General features: G+C 44.2%; 1 protein-coding gene across 2 annotated transcripts in view; it reads right to left on the reverse strand.

Annotated features, from left to right (window-relative positions):
- The window catches only part of NUP205 (nucleoporin 205), an 81,362-nt gene extending 67,385 nt beyond the window's left edge, over nt 1-13,977 (reverse strand). The window contains exons 1-6 of one of the 2 annotated variants that reach the window (XM_062195165.1): nt 13,871-13,977; nt 7,158-7,300; nt 4,582-4,753; nt 1,352-1,496; nt 842-1,001; nt 187-415 (exon numbers count right to left, since the gene is read on the reverse strand). In XM_062195165.1, the coding sequence (XP_062051149.1) occupies nt 187-415; nt 842-1,001; nt 1,352-1,496; nt 4,582-4,753; nt 7,158-7,300; nt 13,871-13,898 (877 nt within the window). In that variant the 5' untranslated portion in view covers nt 13,899-13,977. Of the gene's footprint in view, nt 1-186; nt 416-841; nt 1,002-1,351; nt 1,497-4,581; nt 4,754-7,157; nt 7,301-12,772; nt 12,898-13,870 lie in introns of those variants that run through there. The other variant, XM_062195197.1, reaches the window with a different exon arrangement.
- Between the last annotated feature and the right edge of the window lie 5,039 nt (nt 13,978-19,016).

Genomic DNA, 19,016 nt, shown 5'->3' on the forward strand with positions numbered 1-19,016 from the left:
CAGAAACAACCAACAGAGCTGCAATCATTTTTCATGTGATCTTCTAACATTCAAATACGTGCATACTGCACATACAGCAACAAAGCATATAATTTTGTATTACAGTAGTTAAAACATTGCCCTTCTTAAGTTATCCACAATACAGACTTTAAAAATTAAGTATATGGAAAGATAAAAAATTCGTACCATCTCGGTCCTCCGTGCTCTGCTCTATAAAACTGATGTCAAAGCAGTACAGAAGCGCCATAAGAAGAGCCAGGTTCACCGCATCCAGTGAGCCATTTGCCTCAACTGTCACTCTCTCCAAATGGCCAATAAGAAGAAGGGTGTCATCTTTGCTTAAGGGTGACTGGCAAGCCCAGGCAAAAAGGCTTTCTGCCAAAGACTGTCTGCATTCTTTGATGAGATCTGAGACCTAGAAATATAAACATGATTATCAGTATAAATAAATCAGAGAAGCCTGGCCTTACTCCAAAACTCAAACATACTGTCTTTTACAAAAGTTAATAAAATAAACCTATCTGAAATCACAAGTGATCCTCAACTCTGATTTCTGGAATTCTGCAAAAACTGCTGTATAACTGTCATTCTTAAGTTACTTAAGGAATTGGGATGACCTATTTCTTAAAGAATTCACTCCAGGAAACAAGATAGAACGGCACACAAATGACAAGACAGAAGCTGAAACTGTATGTCCATTTCAAACACAGCTGACTACACACTTTAATATGCAATACTAATTTTCCTATACCTATACGAGAAGAACACTCTAACTATACCAATTTTTCTGCCACTGAGATTCCACATAGACAACCATTAACTTATCTGATTGAATCCTTGCCTCTTTGCGATGTTTTTCACTGCCCAAACCTCTCTCTCGCTGTAGTTTCTCAAACTCATTATTCACATCAATCTGTGACACCAGACTAAGAACTTTATAAGTCAATCCTTGCTCCATTAGCTCATCTGTAAAGCGTGTTGTCATGGAAACCAGCTCTGGACTGTAATGAAAAGAAATCAATAAACAACCTATATTGATCAATATTTACACGTCCTTATAACAACAGAAGGAAATGCTATTTGACAATAATGTTATATAACTGGAAACAATCAGGGTGACTTATAAACCAGCTCTTTTGATCCTTACTACATCACTGGGTTTCAATAAACATCTAGCCATAAATAACTGAACTGTTTAATTGTAACCAAAATAAAACAGGTTTAAACTATTGCAACATTCTTGACAAAACAGGGAGTACCTTACTCTGCTTTTTTACATAGTCTACTTAAATCACACATACTATGGGGAAATTTTTGTTATAAATCCTGAAGTTTGAAGAAGCTACAAGACCTGAGTTCTAGAGTCCATGTCTTTCCTCGTCTAGACTGTATCAAAGCTTTCAGGGAATTTGCAATGCACCGCTTCCCATCCCAGTATAAAAGAACAGCTACTAATCCTCTGGTGAGGCCGGGAAAATGTGGCTGTTGGTGCTCTCCTAGAAAAAGAAGTTGAGAAATAGTTTAGCAAGAAACTTCATATATCTTTATTAAAGGATGCAAGAAAAATCACTATACTAATGTTCAGTTGAAGCATCACTGAATGTTAGGGTTTAAAAGGCTGTGAGCATTCTCCACTTCAAACATCCAGCCACTGTTTTACTCCTTACACAACAAACTCAAGGGGCCATCCAATCTATGTCCAAACAACAGCAACATGGAATTTACCATTTTCCAAACCCTCACTGTCACTTTCATCTATGATTTCCATGTTCTGGGTGAAAATCTGTGGGAATCGCTATTGTCCACTGAATCTAATTTTATTCAATGCCCATTTTACTCTTTCAAATGAAATCTTTGTTTCAAATATTTGGAAGTTTCTTGCATGAGTCTTCTCTGAAAATTAACTTTTTGTACATTTCAATTTCACTCACTTTTTTTTTTTCTTAAAGATTTATTTTTTATTTATTTGAAAGGCAGAGTTACAAAAGGAGAGACAGGGTGAGGGAGATCTTCCACTAGCTGGTCCACTCCCCAAATGGCCACAATGGTCAGGGCTGGGACTGGGCCAGGCCGCAGCCAGGAGCCAGGAGCTTCTTCCAAGTCTCCCACAGGGTGCAGGGCCCTAAGCACTTGGCCATCTTCTGCTGCTTTCTCAGGCCATTAGCAGGGAACTCGATTATAAGTGGAACAGCCAGGTCTTGAACTGGAGCCCATATGGGATGCCAGCGTTCCAGGAAGAGGCTTAACCTGCTATGCCACATTACCAGCCCCCCATTCATCCTTTTATTTGCTCTCCTTTGGGTAAATTCTAGCTCATCGTGTTTAGAGTATCCTGCCTATAGTTCCAGTTTTATCTCCTACAGTTGTCTTCTCTCTTTACTCCATCATTCCTCCACTCTACTGTCTTCAGTTTCCCAAATTCAACACCTGGCTTTACTCTCCTGACCTGGATGCCCATCATGCTCCTCAGTACCCACCTGCCTACTCCTTCTATAACACCTACCCCATGCCTCACTATTTTTGTGAAACTTCTCTGTATGATCCAAGGCCAAATGAACCCCTTGCCTCTGGACTGCAGCTAACTCTTGCACAAATTAGCCATTACTGGACTTGTGTCAAAATTTTCTGTCTCCATATCTTTCTCAATTATTAGTCTATGAGCTCCTTTATTACACTAGTTGAGGTTTTATTCATCTTCATACTGCCAAGATTGTAACACAGTGCCTGGCACAAAGCAGGGACAGAATGTGTGTTAAATGACAGTTCTGAGTTAAACTCAAAGTTCAAACATGTCCAGTTAATAGGCCCTTGTCACAGAATGGGAAAACCACCTCCCTCATTCTCAATATTCTACTTCTTTAAACGCAGCCTTAGATCTGTCTCTCTGCCTTTCACATTAACTGAAAATAAACAGACTTTAAAAAGAATTTTGAGGGGCCGGCGCTGTGGCGCAGTAGATTAATGCCCTAGCCTGAAGCGCAACCATCCCATATGGGCGCCAGTTCTAGTCCCGGCTGCTCCTCTTCCAATGTAGCTCTCTGCTATGGCCTGGGAAAGCAGTAGAATATGATCCAAGTGCTTGGGCCCCTGCACCCATGTGGGAGATCCAGAAGAAGCTCCTGGCTTCTGATCAGCGCAGCTCCAGCTGTTGCGACCATCTGGGGAGTGAACCATCGGATGGAAGACCTCTCTCTCTCTCTCTGTCTCTCCTCTCTCTGTGTAACTCTTTCAAATAAATAAATAAATCTTTTAAAAAAATAATTTTGATACCCACACTATTTCTTTAGACATGGCAACTTCTGCCTTGGAGGACCTCCCTCCTGACTACCACAATAAGAAGCTCCTTGCTTTCAATAAAACTTGTGCTTTGCTTAAAAAAACAAACAAACAAAAAACTGTTTGTGTTGATTTGGGGCCAGTGTTGTGACACAACAGGTTAAACTGCTACGTCACATGCCATACAGGAGTGCCAGTTTGGGTCCTGACTGCTCTACTTTCCATTCAGCTCCCTGCTAATGCACCTCGGAAAGCAGAAGACAGCCCCAGTTACCGGGCTCCTGTCACTCACACTGGAAATCGGGATTGGGTTCCAGGCTCCTGGCTTTAGCCTGGCCCAGCTCTAGCTGTTGCTGTCATTGTCTTTCTCTGTCTTTCCCTGTCACTCTACCTTTCAAATAAATAAATCTTAAATAAATTTTTGTTCCACTAAAACAACCCATATTGTCTTTACATGGCTCTTATTATAACTAAAATGAATAGCTTATTTTATGAAACTTTCAATCATTTCTCTTATAGCAGCCAGAAAAAGAAATTCAGTTATTCTGAGTTAAAGTCTCCATTTAAGCCTCCGTCAATAACCCTGCACCATAATTAAAATAAAATCCAAATTAACTTTTATGATCTGCAAACTCCTGCTCTATCTGTGCCTCCCCCACTCCTGATGCTCAGCCATAGTGGTCTTCTTATTCCTACACATGCCTTTGTTTCCTCCTCAAACTCCTGCTGCTCCCTCCGTCTGGAAGTACTTCTCTCCACAGGTCTGAGAGAAGCAGCCACCCATCATTCAGGTCTCAGGTCAGAGGTCGCCAGCCCAGAGAGGCCACCTCTAAGTATCCCATTTAGAATTACCCCAACGAGCCTCCACCTCTCCATATTCCACCGCTTTGCTTCATCTTCCCGATAGTCAGCATTATTAAAATTACCTTATTTTCAATCTATTCATTATGTGAATTACCCCCTCAAAAACAAACTCCAAAAAAGCAGCGATTTTACATCCCTACTCACGAAATCACAGTAAGTGCTTTATGCTATAAAACTTCTAAGATGTGGGAAATTACTTTGCTAGTAAATTACCACATAAAAGCCTACCTTCAATCCATTCAATTACCTTTAACAACTCTGATCATATATTGAAGCCTTCTTGTCAAAAACAAAAAGAAATATTTTGAATATGGTTTTATCAAATAAATTACATCATCAGAAACTACTCTGGAATTTGAATAAGAAAATATTTCAAACTATGGTGAATAGCTATATGATTCTGTACCACCTTACCAGAGGTTCAGTAAAATGTCAACCTACCAGCAAGGAGAAGTTCAACAGCTGCCAATTCCCCAATATCAAAAAGGTCACTGAGAATAAAGGCTTCCTTAATGAGCTGCTCCGGAAGAAGTCGGGTTCCCTGTTGACCCTGGATGGCGACTCCCTCTGTACTGGCTTTCTGAACCTTCTCATGCTGTTGAACATTTTTCGGCTACAATAATAAATTGTAATAAAGTAATAAAAATGGTACATTGGAGACTTGGTCCCCCCTACAGAAGCTTATTGATGACAGTACAGATTGGAAACATGGCAAACAGAAGTATTTCTTATCAGATATTTTAGAACTGGACTTTCATGAAGTAGCATTTTGCAACATTTTCAATTTTTTATCCTAATACTACCTTCTCAGTAAGTTCTTTAGGCTAAACTCTAAACTCAAAATTTGGAAAAAATACCATTAGCAAATCATTTTTCAAGTTTCTAAGGCACTTTTCTAATTATATATCTAATAAATAAAGAACAATATGATCAACAAATGGGAAATAACAAATGGATATATGACTTGAGAATCACATAGTCCAATGAAAAACAGTTTATTAATTTACTCTATAAAATAAAAGGTAATTTGGTATGGGCTGGGTGTTGTGGCACAGTGGGTTAAGCTACTGCTTGCTATATTGGCATCGCATGTAAGAGCACTGGTTCAAGGCCAGGCTGCTCTGCTTCAGATCCAGCTCCCTGCTAATGTGCCTGGGAAGACAGCAGAAGATGGTACAAGTATTTGGGTCCCTATCACACATGTGGGACACTGGATGGAGTTCCTGGCTTCTGGCTTCAGCCTGGCCTAGATCTAGCTGTTGTGGTCATTTAGGGAGTGATCCAAAGAAATTTCTCTCTCTCTTTCAAATAAATTTTTTAAAAAAATTTAAGATAATTTAAGTTCAAATATTTAACAAATGACATATTTTAAAGAACTACCCGATAGATCAAAAAATCTTAAAACTTACATCTTAACAAAAGCTACACAGGTCATTTAATCCAGATCTTCTGTTATACACAGGAAAACTAAAACCCATTTAGGTAACTTTTTTTTTAAGACTTATTTATTATTTGAAAGGCAGAGTTACAGAGAGAGACAGAGTGAGTGATCTCCTGTCCACTATTTCACTGCCCAGATGGAGGCAATGGCCAAGAGCTAGGCCAAGGCAGTCAGGAGCCTGGAACTTCATCTAGGTCTCCAACACAGGTGGCAGTGGCGTAAGTAGTTGGGACATCATCTGCTGCTTTCCCAGGAGCATGAGCAGACAGCAGAGCAGCCTGGACTCGAACTTGCATCCATATAAGATGCCAGTGTTGCAGGCAGAGACTTAACCTGCTGTGCCACACTCCAGTCCCCATACAACTTCTGAAAGGCAGAGCCAAGACTGGAACTCAGTTCAACTAACTCTTTGGCTAGGGCTCCTTCTACTAAGGAAAGTTAAAAAATGTTGAAAAGGAAAAAGCTATTTCTTATAATACAATCCCATAAATAGTTTTTAGATAGCCTTGCTGGTACATGAGGGTATTTAAAAAGTTCAAGGAAAAATGGAATTAAAAGGTAAGTTATTTTCACACAAAAATGTTTTGAAATCCATTCACACAAGAGGTCTTCAAGAAGTTCATGGAAAGTGCATACTATGAAAAAACTGCATGGATTTCAAAAATTTTTGATACCAAAATAAACTTATATTTTAATATAATTTCTAAATGAACATTTAAAAAAAAGATTTATTTATTTGAAGGACAGAGTTAGAGAGAGGCAGAGGCACAGAGAGAGAATTTTCCATATGCTGGTCACTCCCCAAATGGCCACAATAGCCAGCACTGGGCCTGACAGAAGCCAGGAGCCAGGAGCCTCATCCAAGTCTCCCACGTGGGTGCCAGGGACCCAAACACTTGGGCTATCTTCTGCTGGTTTCCCCAGGCTATTAGCAGGGAACTGAATTGAAAGTGGAGAAGCCGGGACAGGAACCAGCACCCATATCGGGATGCTGGTGTTGTAGGACGTGGTTTTACATGCTATGCCACAACACCAGCCCTTCATAAATTTTCTGAATTACCTCTTCATAAAGAAAACTGTCAAACAACAAGGAAGAGTTTCCAAATTTGAATCCTCTCCATTGAGGTACTCTATTTCTAACTGCAAAGGATTTCCAGATGCAATGATTACTGATATACAATAATTGGTTAGTTCAGCAAACTATGAAGACTTAAAATGCTGAAGTGTACCTGGAAATACAGAAAATAATAATCTTACCAAAGATAGATGTGTTATTAACTATAGGTAAGAAATTCTAAGGGCTAGTATCACTGGGATATACCCTAAATCATCTTCAAGTGTTATTAAGTTTATCTCATGGTTAGTGATAAATATAATATTAATTTATATGAAGATCTAAAAGAAGGCTATTGCTCTTAGGAAAAATTAAATTTCAAAAGAAAACTTGAATCACTAGAGAAAAAGTAACATATTTTGTTTACATGCACTAAGAGTTGATTTGCTCCTTCAAACTAAAAAAACAAAAAACAAAAAACATTTAAAAGCAAACGCATAAGCAGAAAACAAAATTTCCTACTGGGTTTCTGAATAATGAGATGAAGTCCGGTTTGTGTTTCTTCAAAATCATATCAAGGAGGTGGACAGCTTCAGGTTGTCTTCTCCAAAGCGCATTTCCCACTGTTTGCCAAATGTCTTTGTAAGGACCCCATAGACTAGCAGCTTAAAGAAAAAATAAATAAAGCCAGCATCAATAAAACATACATTGAGAAAGCAAAGTGAGGTTATCGTCTGTACATTTTAGTTACACTCATGGCTACTTTTCAACACAAATTACAAACACAAATCAAACATTAAAATAAAAGCATAGATTATTATATAGGCAATAATATAATTTTTTCTAACAATATAAAATCAAATAAATCCTGACCTTAACTGCTATGTCAGCTGGACTTGCTTTTACCACTTTATTAGCTGCGTCAGCTGGACAGAGTTCTTTAAGCTTTGGTTTCCTTACATATAACAGAGAAACACCATTTGTTTCAGAAGGTTCTGAGTCAAGGGCCAGCTGTGGCGCAGCAGGTAAAGTCGCCGCCTGCAACGCCGGCATCCCATACAGGCTATAGTTTGAGTCCCAGATGTTCACTTCCAAGCCAGCTCCCTGCTATGGCCTGGGAAAGCAGAAGATGGCCCAAGTCCTTGGTCCCCTGCACCCAGGTGGAAGACCCAGAAGCTCCTAGCTTCGAATCAGCTTAGCTCTGGCCATTGCAGCCATCTGGGGAGTGAACCAGCAGATGAAAGATGTCTCTCAATCTTCCCTCTCTCCCTTTCAAATAAAATACAAAACAAAACAAAAAAAAAACTAGGAAAATGGGATACTTTTGCAAGCTTATGTAAACATAGTATCACTAATAGTTAATAGGTTTTTAAGATTAATTTATTTGAAAGGCAGTTACAGATAGAAAAGAGGAGACAGCAAGAGAGATCTTTCATCTGCTGGTTCACTCCCCAAATGGTCTCAACGGCTGAGGCAGGCTGAAGGCGGGAGCCTAGAATTCCTTCCTGGTCTCCCACATAGGTGGCAGAAGTCCAAGTACTTTAGGCCATCTTCTGCTTTCCTAGGCACAAATCAGCAGGGAGCTGGTAGGAAGTGGAGCAGTCAGAACCCAAATCAGTGCCCACGTGAGATGCTGGCATTGCAGATGACTGGCTTAACCTGCTGCACAACTGGCCCCGTTAATAGTTACTGACCTTTTGCTATGTGTTGCTGAATTTCTTACACTTACTGTATTTCTTAACACTATCTGAAGTCAGCACTGTCTTCCCTCTATTTTATAAATATGGAGCTTGAAGCACAGAGGTTGAAACACTCAAGAGTCACAACAGATAAACAGGTTTTGAATCCAGGCAGTCTGGCATCAGAGTGTGCCTTACACACTAGGTTAGATTGCCTTTTTGCACACAATATTTGAAAAGTAAAAATGTTTGAGAGTATAAATTTAAGTAAGTCACAAGTAATCTGGGAAATAGTCCGGTAAGTGAAGAAATTAAGGCACACCTAGACAAGTCCAGGCTAATCTGTCTGAGCTCCGCCAAATTCATTTACCTGAAAATATTTAAGCTCCATGAATAAACAGTAAGGTATCATAGAGGAAGAGAGAAAAAATTCTGGTCTTTTAAAAGCTCAAAATCAAGCCTGGAGACAGAATGGATATCCATTTATATAAATGCTATAGAACATTATACAAACGAGAACCTATCTGAACGACAGGGCAAGAAGTGACAATCAGGCCTGTGGGGTGGGGATCTAGGAGAACGGGAATCAGCATATGCAGACATCCCTATACAGACACATAATCCAACTCCCTTCTTCACTTTTGCCAATTTTGTGATATATAAACTTGCAGAATGAAGAACATGCTGACAAATCATGAGTACCAATGCAGACAGACTTCTGGTTAAAGACCAATAAATTGCCATATTGGTTTATCTATGTCTTTCTAAATTTAGCTAGAAAAAAATCAATTAATGGGGCGTAATCAACTCTAGTTAAACTGACAAAAGCCAGTTTCCTGGGATGGCGAAAATGTGGACCCAATCCTAGATCCTCATGATTTCTCTCTAGATCATTTTTTCAACCCTCTGGAATGGCAAAGAATAGAGTAAACTTGAACCTTGGATTCCAGTGCTAAGATGAAATTTTTCCTATTATCCATGAAAAGTTTCAACTACAACCCAAAATCAGAAGTGCACCAAAATCCAAAACATTGTTAAGACCAACAAGACACAAGAAATTCCAGATTTTGGATCATTTTGGGTTTCAGATTTTTGGAAAAAAGATACTCAATGAAGTCTACACCAATATTCCAAAATCTGGAAAAATCTGAAATCTGAAACACTTATGGATTCAAGAATGCTAAATGAGAGACATTCAATCTGTAGTAGATGACAAAATGAAATTGGCATTGCAGGAAAATGGTGTTCAAGCGTGGCTGGACTAGATCAAGAAGTATTAGGAAACTAACAGGTACATAAGCCACTCACAAGATGATGGAACTTAAAATTAGAAGACAGTAAAGTAGGAAGAAAAGGCCTATTAATAATAGAAAGTAGTTAGAATTGGGAACTGGTATATATATATGGTATAAAGAAAGGGTATAAAAATCACTCCCAAGCAAACTAGAAATTTGCTTTACCACAAATACTTCAGAAATCAGATAAGGTACTCATAAAAGTTAAGTATCTGTCCTTAAAAGTAATACCTAACAGGCTGGCTTTGTGGCACAGCACGTTAAGCTGCTGCTTCCCATACTGGAGCCCCATAAAAGAGTACTGGTTCAAGACTCAGCTGTCCTGCTCAGATCCAGCTCCCTGCTAATGCTCCTGGGAAGGTAGCAAAAAAAGGAACTTGGACCCCTGCCACTCCTGCGGGAGATCTGGATGGAGTTCCAGGCTCCTGGCTTCAGTCTGGGCCAGCCCGCACCATTGTGGCCATCTGGGTAGTGAACCAGTGGGCAAGTGGATGGAAGATATCTCCCTCTCTCTTTCTGTCTCTCCCCCACCCTGGTCATTCTGCCTTTCAAATAAATACATCTTTTTTAAAAAGTAATCAAAGCTTTAAAAAAATGTAATACTTAACATATAACAGACTCTCTGAGGAACAGGTTTTCCCGTAGTGTTCACACTTAGTGTAATAAACTCAATTACAGAGAAAAGTTCTATCCCTCTTCCTGGGGAGGCATCCAATAACAGGACAAAATCAATACACACAGCAAATCCACATTACTGATCTAGTTATTCCATCATTAATGTCAACACACAAAGCAAAAAGAACTGCAACAAAAATTTAACTTCGGTTTGCCTTCAATGACAAGTGTTAGTAACCACTTTTTTTTTTTTTTAACAATGAAAGGCTACCCATTTTCCAAGTTACTAAGTAAGTAACACATGATTTATTCCCTTAAGAAATAACGTTCTCCTTCATGTTTGGGGATCCCTTCAGCAAGTCACATTTATTCACTCATTCATCATGTATGAGGTACTGGAACACTTACAGTACACTGAGGAAATACATTAATCATACAGCACGCTCAAAGGTAGTAACCAATTGTGTGATGCACTATTTACACAGGAGAGGTGCCCAGGGCAAGCGATCACATACCAGGGGAATCTCACGCAGCAGAGGGCAGGGGAGGGAAAGAATCCCTGAAGGATGGTTAGGCTGGAATCTGAAGGATCTAAGTGGGAGAGAACTGAGGGTGGGAGGTGAGCACATGCATTCTAGGAATGGGTCCCCAGGGCGACAGGGAACACCACACTGTCACAGAACTACACAGCCAGAGAGCTGCAGTGCAGACACCAGTCAGCAAGGCAGGCAACCACCAAGCCAAGCAGACTATTCTTGCCCATGTTACAATTTTGCTCTTCACCCTAAAAGAGCAAATAAAATGAAGATTTAAAACATTTCTGGGGGCCAGCACTGTGGCGTAGCAGTAAAGCCGTTGCCTGCAGTGCCGGCCTCCCATATGGGCACCGGTTCCAGTCCCAGATGTTCACTTCCAAGCCAGCTCCCCGCTATGGCCTGGGGAAGCAGCAGAAGATGGCCCAAATCCTTGGGCCCCTGCACTTGCATGGGGGACCTGGAAGAAGCTCCTGGCTCCTGACTTCCGATCGGCGCAGCTCCAGCTGTTGTGGCCAATTGGGGAGTGAACCAGCGGATGAAAAACCTCTCTCTCTCTGTCTCTGCCTCTCTGTATTCTGCCTTTCAAATAAATAAATCTTTTAAAAAAAAATTTGCTGGTCTCAGTAAAATAGAAAAACATGCTAATCTTAGTAGGAAGAGGATGGGAGCAGACGAAAATCGGGGGAAGAATAGGAGGTATGGAGATGGAGTGAGTGAATACCAACCAGCCTTCTCGAACATCCGTGAAGAGATGCAAGAGGATAACTGGTGTGAAGCTTGAGCAAGCTAAAGATGGTGAGTGGACAACAAAGCAAGAGACGTGAACACAGGACGGGGAAGGGAGAAGACCTGGGACACTGATTCAAAGGGTGCAGACATTTAGGCTCGTAGGTTTGAGGGTGAAAAAGAGAGTCCGTGCCTGTGGGCTTCCGTCTTCTCTGTGACAGCAGCCTGAGGGGTCAGTGGGAGGTGAGGGGTTTGCGGAGTGAGGCAGAGGCCGGAGACAGTGACTGCTGTGACCAGGGGTGACACGCCAGCACGGATGGGCTGTCAAGCAGTGTCCATGGTTACCACTCAGAAGCCCAGGCAGATGACAACAGGTCACAACTAGTAAGTTAGGAGCTGAAATCCAAGTGCACACTCCTAGAACACGCCACAACTCTTTGCATCCTTCTACAACTGTGGGATTTTGGTAAAATTAAAATATGGTTTAAAACACACACACACAGAGTAGCTTCTTAACCATTTTTAAGGGTATACTTCAGTGGTGCTAAGTATATTCCTATTGCGCAACAGATCACAAGACCTTTTTCATCCTGCAAAACCGAAATTTACCTGCACCAAACAACTCCCCATTTCCCACTGGTTATTGCCAGGGACTTGCTGTTCTATGAGTCTGGCTACTTTAGAGGCCTCACCTGAGTGAAATCATACAGCACCTGTCTTTTGTGACCAGCTATTTCACTGAGCATATGGGCCGCAAGGCTCGTCCACACGGTAGCATGTAACAAGATTCCCTTCTTCTAAGGCTACACAATATTCCACTGCATCTACATAGCACATTTTATTTATCCATTCATCTGTCTTCCAATGATGTTTAGGTTGCTTCTCTAAGAGGTTCAATTGAAAAAAAAAGTCTCCAGGCTCTTGGCTTTTAAAAATGTTTCCTTTCTACACTGCCAGTGAAACATTTCAGTCACAAGGTTTTTAATACAATGTAAACTGTTCGGCGACTGCCAATTTGTTCTTCCCCTTCCGTGATTCACCTTTAAGGATTAATCTGGGATAGGTGTTGCCAAAATTTTAAAAAAAAAAGCACATAACCACACAGGTAACATGCAAGTTCACAACCTTTGAGAGCGACAGGATTATTAAGCACGTGACTTCATTCCTAACACTCAGATCTGTAAAATCTAAAATAGGCTGTTCTTAAACAGTAGTACACAGTACTTCAGGCACCAAGGACTGGCTTAGAATCATTCGCTATTTAACTGAGGAAATTATATGCCCACCTGAAGTCCTGAAGTCTGTATTTCCGAATGTGTGAAATGGAGTAGCAGCTACACCGTAAGAGTATAAAAGGGGCTGAATACGCCACTTCCAGCACAACCCTAGGTCCAGGGCTAGGACAGGACGGGTGCTCAGCACACAGACGCCTTCACTATTACAAAGGAGCTTACAGCGTTTCTGTACCGGTAGAACCCATCAGCGCTCGCCGCCACCCGCAAAGTGCACGGACAGCACCCAGCAAAGAGTCCAGTGAGATTCTCCGCAGGCGCTGCTCGCACGGACCGTCTCTTCAAGTGCCCACGAAGTCACGGGCGTCTCCATTAAGGCGTGAACACCCTGAACTAAGTTTTCGGGACGGCTCCACCCACTGCAGGGCTTCGGACATCCTCAGCCGCCTACCAGGAGCCAGCGGCGCACCAGGGAATTGTGCCAAGCAATCAAAGCGCGCTCACCTCTTTCCAACGCCCCTGGAGGGCAGTACGGCCCCGGGCTCACACCCCTAGGGAGGGCCAACCCCGGCCCTTCAGCGCTCCTTCGCTGTCCTCTGGAGTCTACCCCACTACGCAAACCTGCGGCCAAGGCGGGGCGGCGTGCAGGGCCAGGCCACTGCCGCAGACCCGGGAGTCCTCGGCCGAGCCGGCGGCGCGCTCTTCCCAGCCACCGTCGTGACCCAAGGCCCTCGCTGCCGGCGGGAACCCTCCCTCTGCGAGGCCCCGGTGCCAACCCGAGAGGCCAGTCCGTAAGAGACCACGGGTCCTGCGGCCTCGTCGTGGGGACTCGACGCACACCCCGGGCCGCGGACACAAAGCGGGGGAGAGGCTGGGAGGGACTTCGGGCCTGCCGAAGTCCACACAACTGGTTCCGGCGACCAAGCTCCGCCGCCTCGGCTCACAAAGCCCAACTCGAGGGCTAGAGCCACGGTGCGGACGCGCGCCATTCAAACCGGGAAGGGGCGGGACTCGGGACCCAGAGCCCAGAAGGAAGTAGCACCGCGCACGAGGGGAGGCTCGGACTCCGAGGAACCTCATGGCCCGGGCCTCTGTCTGAAGAGCGGGTCATCGTCCCCGCCCGTCGCTTCCTGGCCGCCCGGCCACACTCACCTGAATTTACCGCCAACAGCGTCGCCATCTTGGAGGCGCACTAACGGAGCCCTCCCGCCGCACGAAGGCCCCAAGGAAGGAGAGGCTGCCCGAGGCGCCGCCTGAACAGAAAGGCACAACGCCGGCCGCCCAGCAGGACGTGCTTGGCCGGCCCAGGCGGAAGCAACGTTCAAACGCCTGCTCTGGATCACAAACCTTGATTTCTCACTGGGCTCAGCCCTGTTCAAATGAGGCGAGGGCAACCAGTTCGGAGGCGCGGGGTCCTTACTGCGCAGTGGGCCGCGCAATGCATCCTGGAACTTGTAGTCACGAGCCTGGTTGGGCGAAGTGGGAGAAGTACGCTGGGCTAGGTGCTCAAAGGACGGCTATTCGTGCTATTATCAAAGCCAAACATTCGAAGCACCGTCTTCAAGTGAAATCTTCCTTGCGTTCCTTCCGTACTTTGAGGAATGGCATGGAATGAGAGTTGTTTACACCGCAAAAAGCCACGTGGCCCATTGCAAACCAAGTCCTTGTGGTCCAGCCTGTAAATCCACCCCTGGAGTCCCGGCTGCTCCACTTCGGACCCAGCTCCCTGCTAATGCGCCTGGGAAAGCAGAAGATGGGGCCCAGGTATCTGGACCCTTGCACCCACGTGGGAGACCTGGAAGAAGCTCCTGGCTCCTGGCTTCCTTCTGGTCTGGCCCAGCCCCAGCCCTAGAGCCCATTTGGGGAGTAAACCAGCGGATGGAAGATCTCTGTCTCTGCCCCCCCCACCCTCTCTCCGTAACTCTGCCTTTCAAATAAATAAATAAAAAGAAACAAAAACCCCAAGTTTCCATAACCTCTCATTTTACCAAGTGCATTGTGTCAACATACTGGCATGAGGTTAAACCATAATTTTTATTTTTAAAATTTTTTTTATTTTCACCTACCTGAAAGGCATGGCAAGCAACGGAGTTCTTCCACCTGCTGGTCCATTTCCTAAAAGCCTGCACCAGTTGGCGCTGGGCTAGGCTGAAGTCAAGAGCCAGAAACTCCATCCTTATCTCCCACATGGGTGGCTGGGGCCCGTGTCCTTGAGCTGCTTTCCAGGCGCATGAGGTGAGGGAGTTGGAGCAGAAGCAGAGCTGCTGGGATTCGAACCAGCACTCCAATATGGGATGGATCATGTCCCAAGCTGAAGCTTAACCTACAACACCAAAATGCCTACTCTCAAATCATAATTTTTATTATGAAATTTTTAAACATATGCAAAATCAGGATAATGAACACTCAGCTTCAGTAGCATGACCAATTCCCTGACACAGATTGTTTTGATGCAAATTCCAACCCTAGTCATCAAGTTTATTTCTACCTGAGTACCTAAAATAGCTAGACTCCTTTTTTCTTAAAGATTGATTTATTTGGCCGGCGCTGTGGCTCAACAGGCTAATCCTCCGCCTTGCGGCGCCGGCACACCAGGTTCTAGTCCCAGTCGGGGCGCCAGATTCTGTCCTGGTTGCCCCTCTTCCAGGCCAGCTCTCTGCTGTGGCCAGGGAGTGCAGTGGAGGATGGCCCAAGTGCTTGGGCCCTGCACCCTCTGGGAGACCAGGAGAAGCACCTGGCTCCTGCCTTGGGATCAGCACGGTGCACCGGCCGCAGCGTGCTGGCCGCAGTGGCCATTGGGTGAACCAACGGCAAAAAGGAAGACCTTTCTCTCTGACTCTCTCTCTCTCACTGTCCACTCTACCTGTCAAAAAAATAAAAAAATAAATAAAAATAAATAAAAAGATTGATTTATTTGTTTGAAAGGCAGAGGGAAAGAGAGCAAGCCACTCCCCAACTGCCTGCAGTAGCCAGAGCTGGGCCAGCAGAAAGCCAGGAGCCCAGAATTCCATCTACATCTCCCATGTGAGTGACAGGGACCCAAGTACTTGAGTCACCGTCTGTTGCTTCCTGGCAGCGGGGTCAGCAGCAGAGTAACTGGGAATCAAATGAGCATTCCAGTGTGGAATCTGGGTGTTCCAAGCACAGCTTAACCTGCTGCCCAGTGCCTGCCCCCGGCTTGTTCACGCACTTAAGTTTTAGCTTGTTAATTTTAAAACCTAAATGTAACTACCATATGCCAGGTACTTATTAGCTATGTACATGCTTTGTCTCATTTAGTTCCTGCAACAATCATACTGGGAAGATAGTACAGCTGTAGCCACTCATATCTGAGATGTTCTCCATGCCTTACAATGTCACATTATCCACTCACCAACACCTCCATGAGATTGGAAGGAAACAGGGTTTACATTTACATTTCATTGTGGGAATTGAGGAGCAAATAATTTAGACAAACATATGGAATATGTTGTTGTGACTAGTAAGATATTCATTCTTTTGAATAAATAATATCAGGTACTTAGACGCACAAAAGCCATGGGTGATTTTGTTTTTTAAAGATTTTTTTGTTTGTTTATTTGAAAATCAGAGTTACACAGAGAGAGAAGAGGCAGAGAGAGAAAGGGAGGTCTTCCATCAATGGTTCACTCCAAATTGGCCACAACAGCCAGAGCTGTGCCGATCTGAAGCCAGGAGCCAGGAGCTTCTCCCGGGTCTCCCACGTGGGTGCAGGGGCCCAAGAACTTGGACCATCTTCTACTGTTTTCTCAGGCCATAGCAGAGAGCTGGATTGGAAGTGGAGCAGCCGTGGCTTGAACCAGCACCCAGATGGGATGCCGGCTCTGCAGGCGGTGGCTTTACCTGCTACACCACAGCAGCTGGCCCCAGGCTGATTTTTTAAAAAGATTTATTTATTTATTTATTTATTTATTTATTTGAAAGAGTTACACAGACAGAAGAGAGGCAGAGAGAGGTCTTCCATCAGAAGGTTCACTCCCCAATTGACCGCAATGGCTGGAGCTGCGCTGAGCAGAAGCCAGGAGCTTCTTCTGGGTCTTCAACACGGGTGTAGGGGCCCAAGGACTTGGGCCACCTTCTACTGCTTTCCCAGGCCATAGCAGAGAGCTGGATAGGAAGTAGAGCAGCCGGGTCTTGAACCAGCGCCCATATGGGATGCAGGAGCTTCAGGCCAGGGCGTTAACCCACTGTGCTGCCAGCCATAGTGCCAGCCCCAAGGGTGGTTTTCTGAAAGTCATTGTTTTATAGAAACAAATCCCAAACTACAATGAAAGTGGTTTTAAGGAGAGAAGGGGATAAACAATGAAAAGACAAATTTTTCACAAAGGTTAACATGAAAGAAGAATATTGAGCAGGAACTTGATAGGAAATGGCGTTAAAAGATTTTTCTGGGGGCCAGTGGCGTAATGGGTAAAGCTGCCGCCTGCAGTGCTGGCATCCCAAATGTACGCCGGTTCGAGACCCAGCTGCTCCACTTCCGATCCCGCTCTCTGCTATGGCCTGGGAAAGCAGTAGAAGATGGCTCAAGCACTTGGGCCCCCGTACCCGCGTGGGAGACCTGGAAGAAGCTCCTGGCTCCTGGCTTCAGATCAGTGCAGCTCTGGCCATTGCAGCCATCTTGGGAATGAACCAGCGGATGGAAGACCTTTCTCTCTCTGCTTCTGCCTCTCTGTAACTCTGCCTTTCAAATAAATAAATCTTTAAAAAAATATTTTTCTGTCTCAGTGTAGATATTACAAGCCTTCCCTCCCTACACGCTTTTCAAGCCCACGCATTTCCCCCTCAGTAAGTCACTTTGCTTTCTGTTAACGATTTCATTAACTCCCAGCAACTCTCCCTCCCCCATCATGACACTTATAAGAATTCTCCTCCAGGATTCTCCTCTCTGAAGCAGTCAGGATATTGCCACCTTAACTGCTTCTAAAGCTGCTCTCAGGGGCCAGCCTTGTGGTCTAGCAGGTGGAGCCTGCCCATGTGGGCTCCGGGTTATGACCTGGCTGCTTCACTTCTGACCCAGTTCCCTGCTAATGCGCCTGGAAGATGGCCCAAGTGCTTGGTCACCTGCTACCCTTGTGGAAGACTTGGAAGACGCTCCTAGCTCCTGGCTTCAGCCTGGCCAAGCTGGCCATTGCAACTATGTGAAGAGTGAATCATTGGGTAGAAAATCTCTGTCTCTCCCTCTCTCTGTAATTCTGTCAAATAAATATAAAAATATTTTTTAACAATAAAAAAAAAAACCCTACTCTCAATGTGGTCACCAGTGATCAACTGTCAAATTCCATAGTTACTGTTGTGAATGTCTTAGAAAGTACCACCTCCCATGGGGTCGGCACTGTGGTGTAATAGGCTAAACCTCCACCTGTGGTACTGGCATCCCATATGGGTGCCAGTTCAAGTCCTGGCTGCTCCTCTTCCAATCCAGCTCTCTGCTGTGGCCTGGGAAAGCAGTAGAAGATAGCCCAAGTCCTTGGGCCCTTGCACCCATGTGAGAGACCCAGATGAAGCTGCTGATTCCTGGCTTCGGATCAGCTCAGCTCCAGCTGTTGCAGCCATCTGGGGAGTGAACCAGCAGATAGAAGACGTTTCTCTCTGTCTCTTCCCATCTCCGTCTGTAACTCTACCTTTCAAATAAATAAATAAATAAATCCTAAAAAAAAAAAAAAAAAGACTTCCCTCCTGTGACTTGTGGGGCGCCAGCACTTCTTTTAAGTTTCCACCATGGATTTTTCTTCCACTTCACACCCGTTAAATGGATCTCCCCTGCCAGCCTCCTTCCCTTCAGACTATGCATTTTCTCTGGTAAATTTTTTTAAAGATTTATTTTATCTATTTGCAAGACAGAGTTACAGAGAGAGGTAGAGACAAAGAGAGAGGTCTTCCATCCACTGGTTCACTCCCCAGATGGCCGCAATGGCTGGAGCTGCGCCGATCCGAAGCCAGGAGCCAGGCACTTCTTCTGGGTCTCCCACATGGGTGCAAGGACTCAAGGACTTGGGCCATCTTCTACTGCTTTCTCAGGCCATAGTAGAGATCTGGATCGGAAGAAGAGCAGCACGGACTAGAAACGGCACCCATATGGGATGCTGGCACTGCAGGCTGCAACTTTATCTGCTCCGCCACAGCGCCAGCTCCTCTCTGGTAAATTTTATGATGTCTTACTGTCACCAATTTGCTAATGAATTCTGTGTTTGTATCTTGAGTCCGATCCTCTCTCATGAAAGGGTGTATATTGTATATCCAATGGTCTCCACTCTCTATTGCCTGTAGCCAAAGTCAGAAA

This window comes from Lepus europaeus, chromosome 1 (genome assembly GCF_033115175.1).
Source record: "Lepus europaeus isolate LE1 chromosome 1, mLepTim1.pri, whole genome shotgun sequence".
NCBI classification, from domain to species: Eukaryota; Metazoa; Chordata; class Mammalia; order Lagomorpha; family Leporidae; genus Lepus; species Lepus europaeus.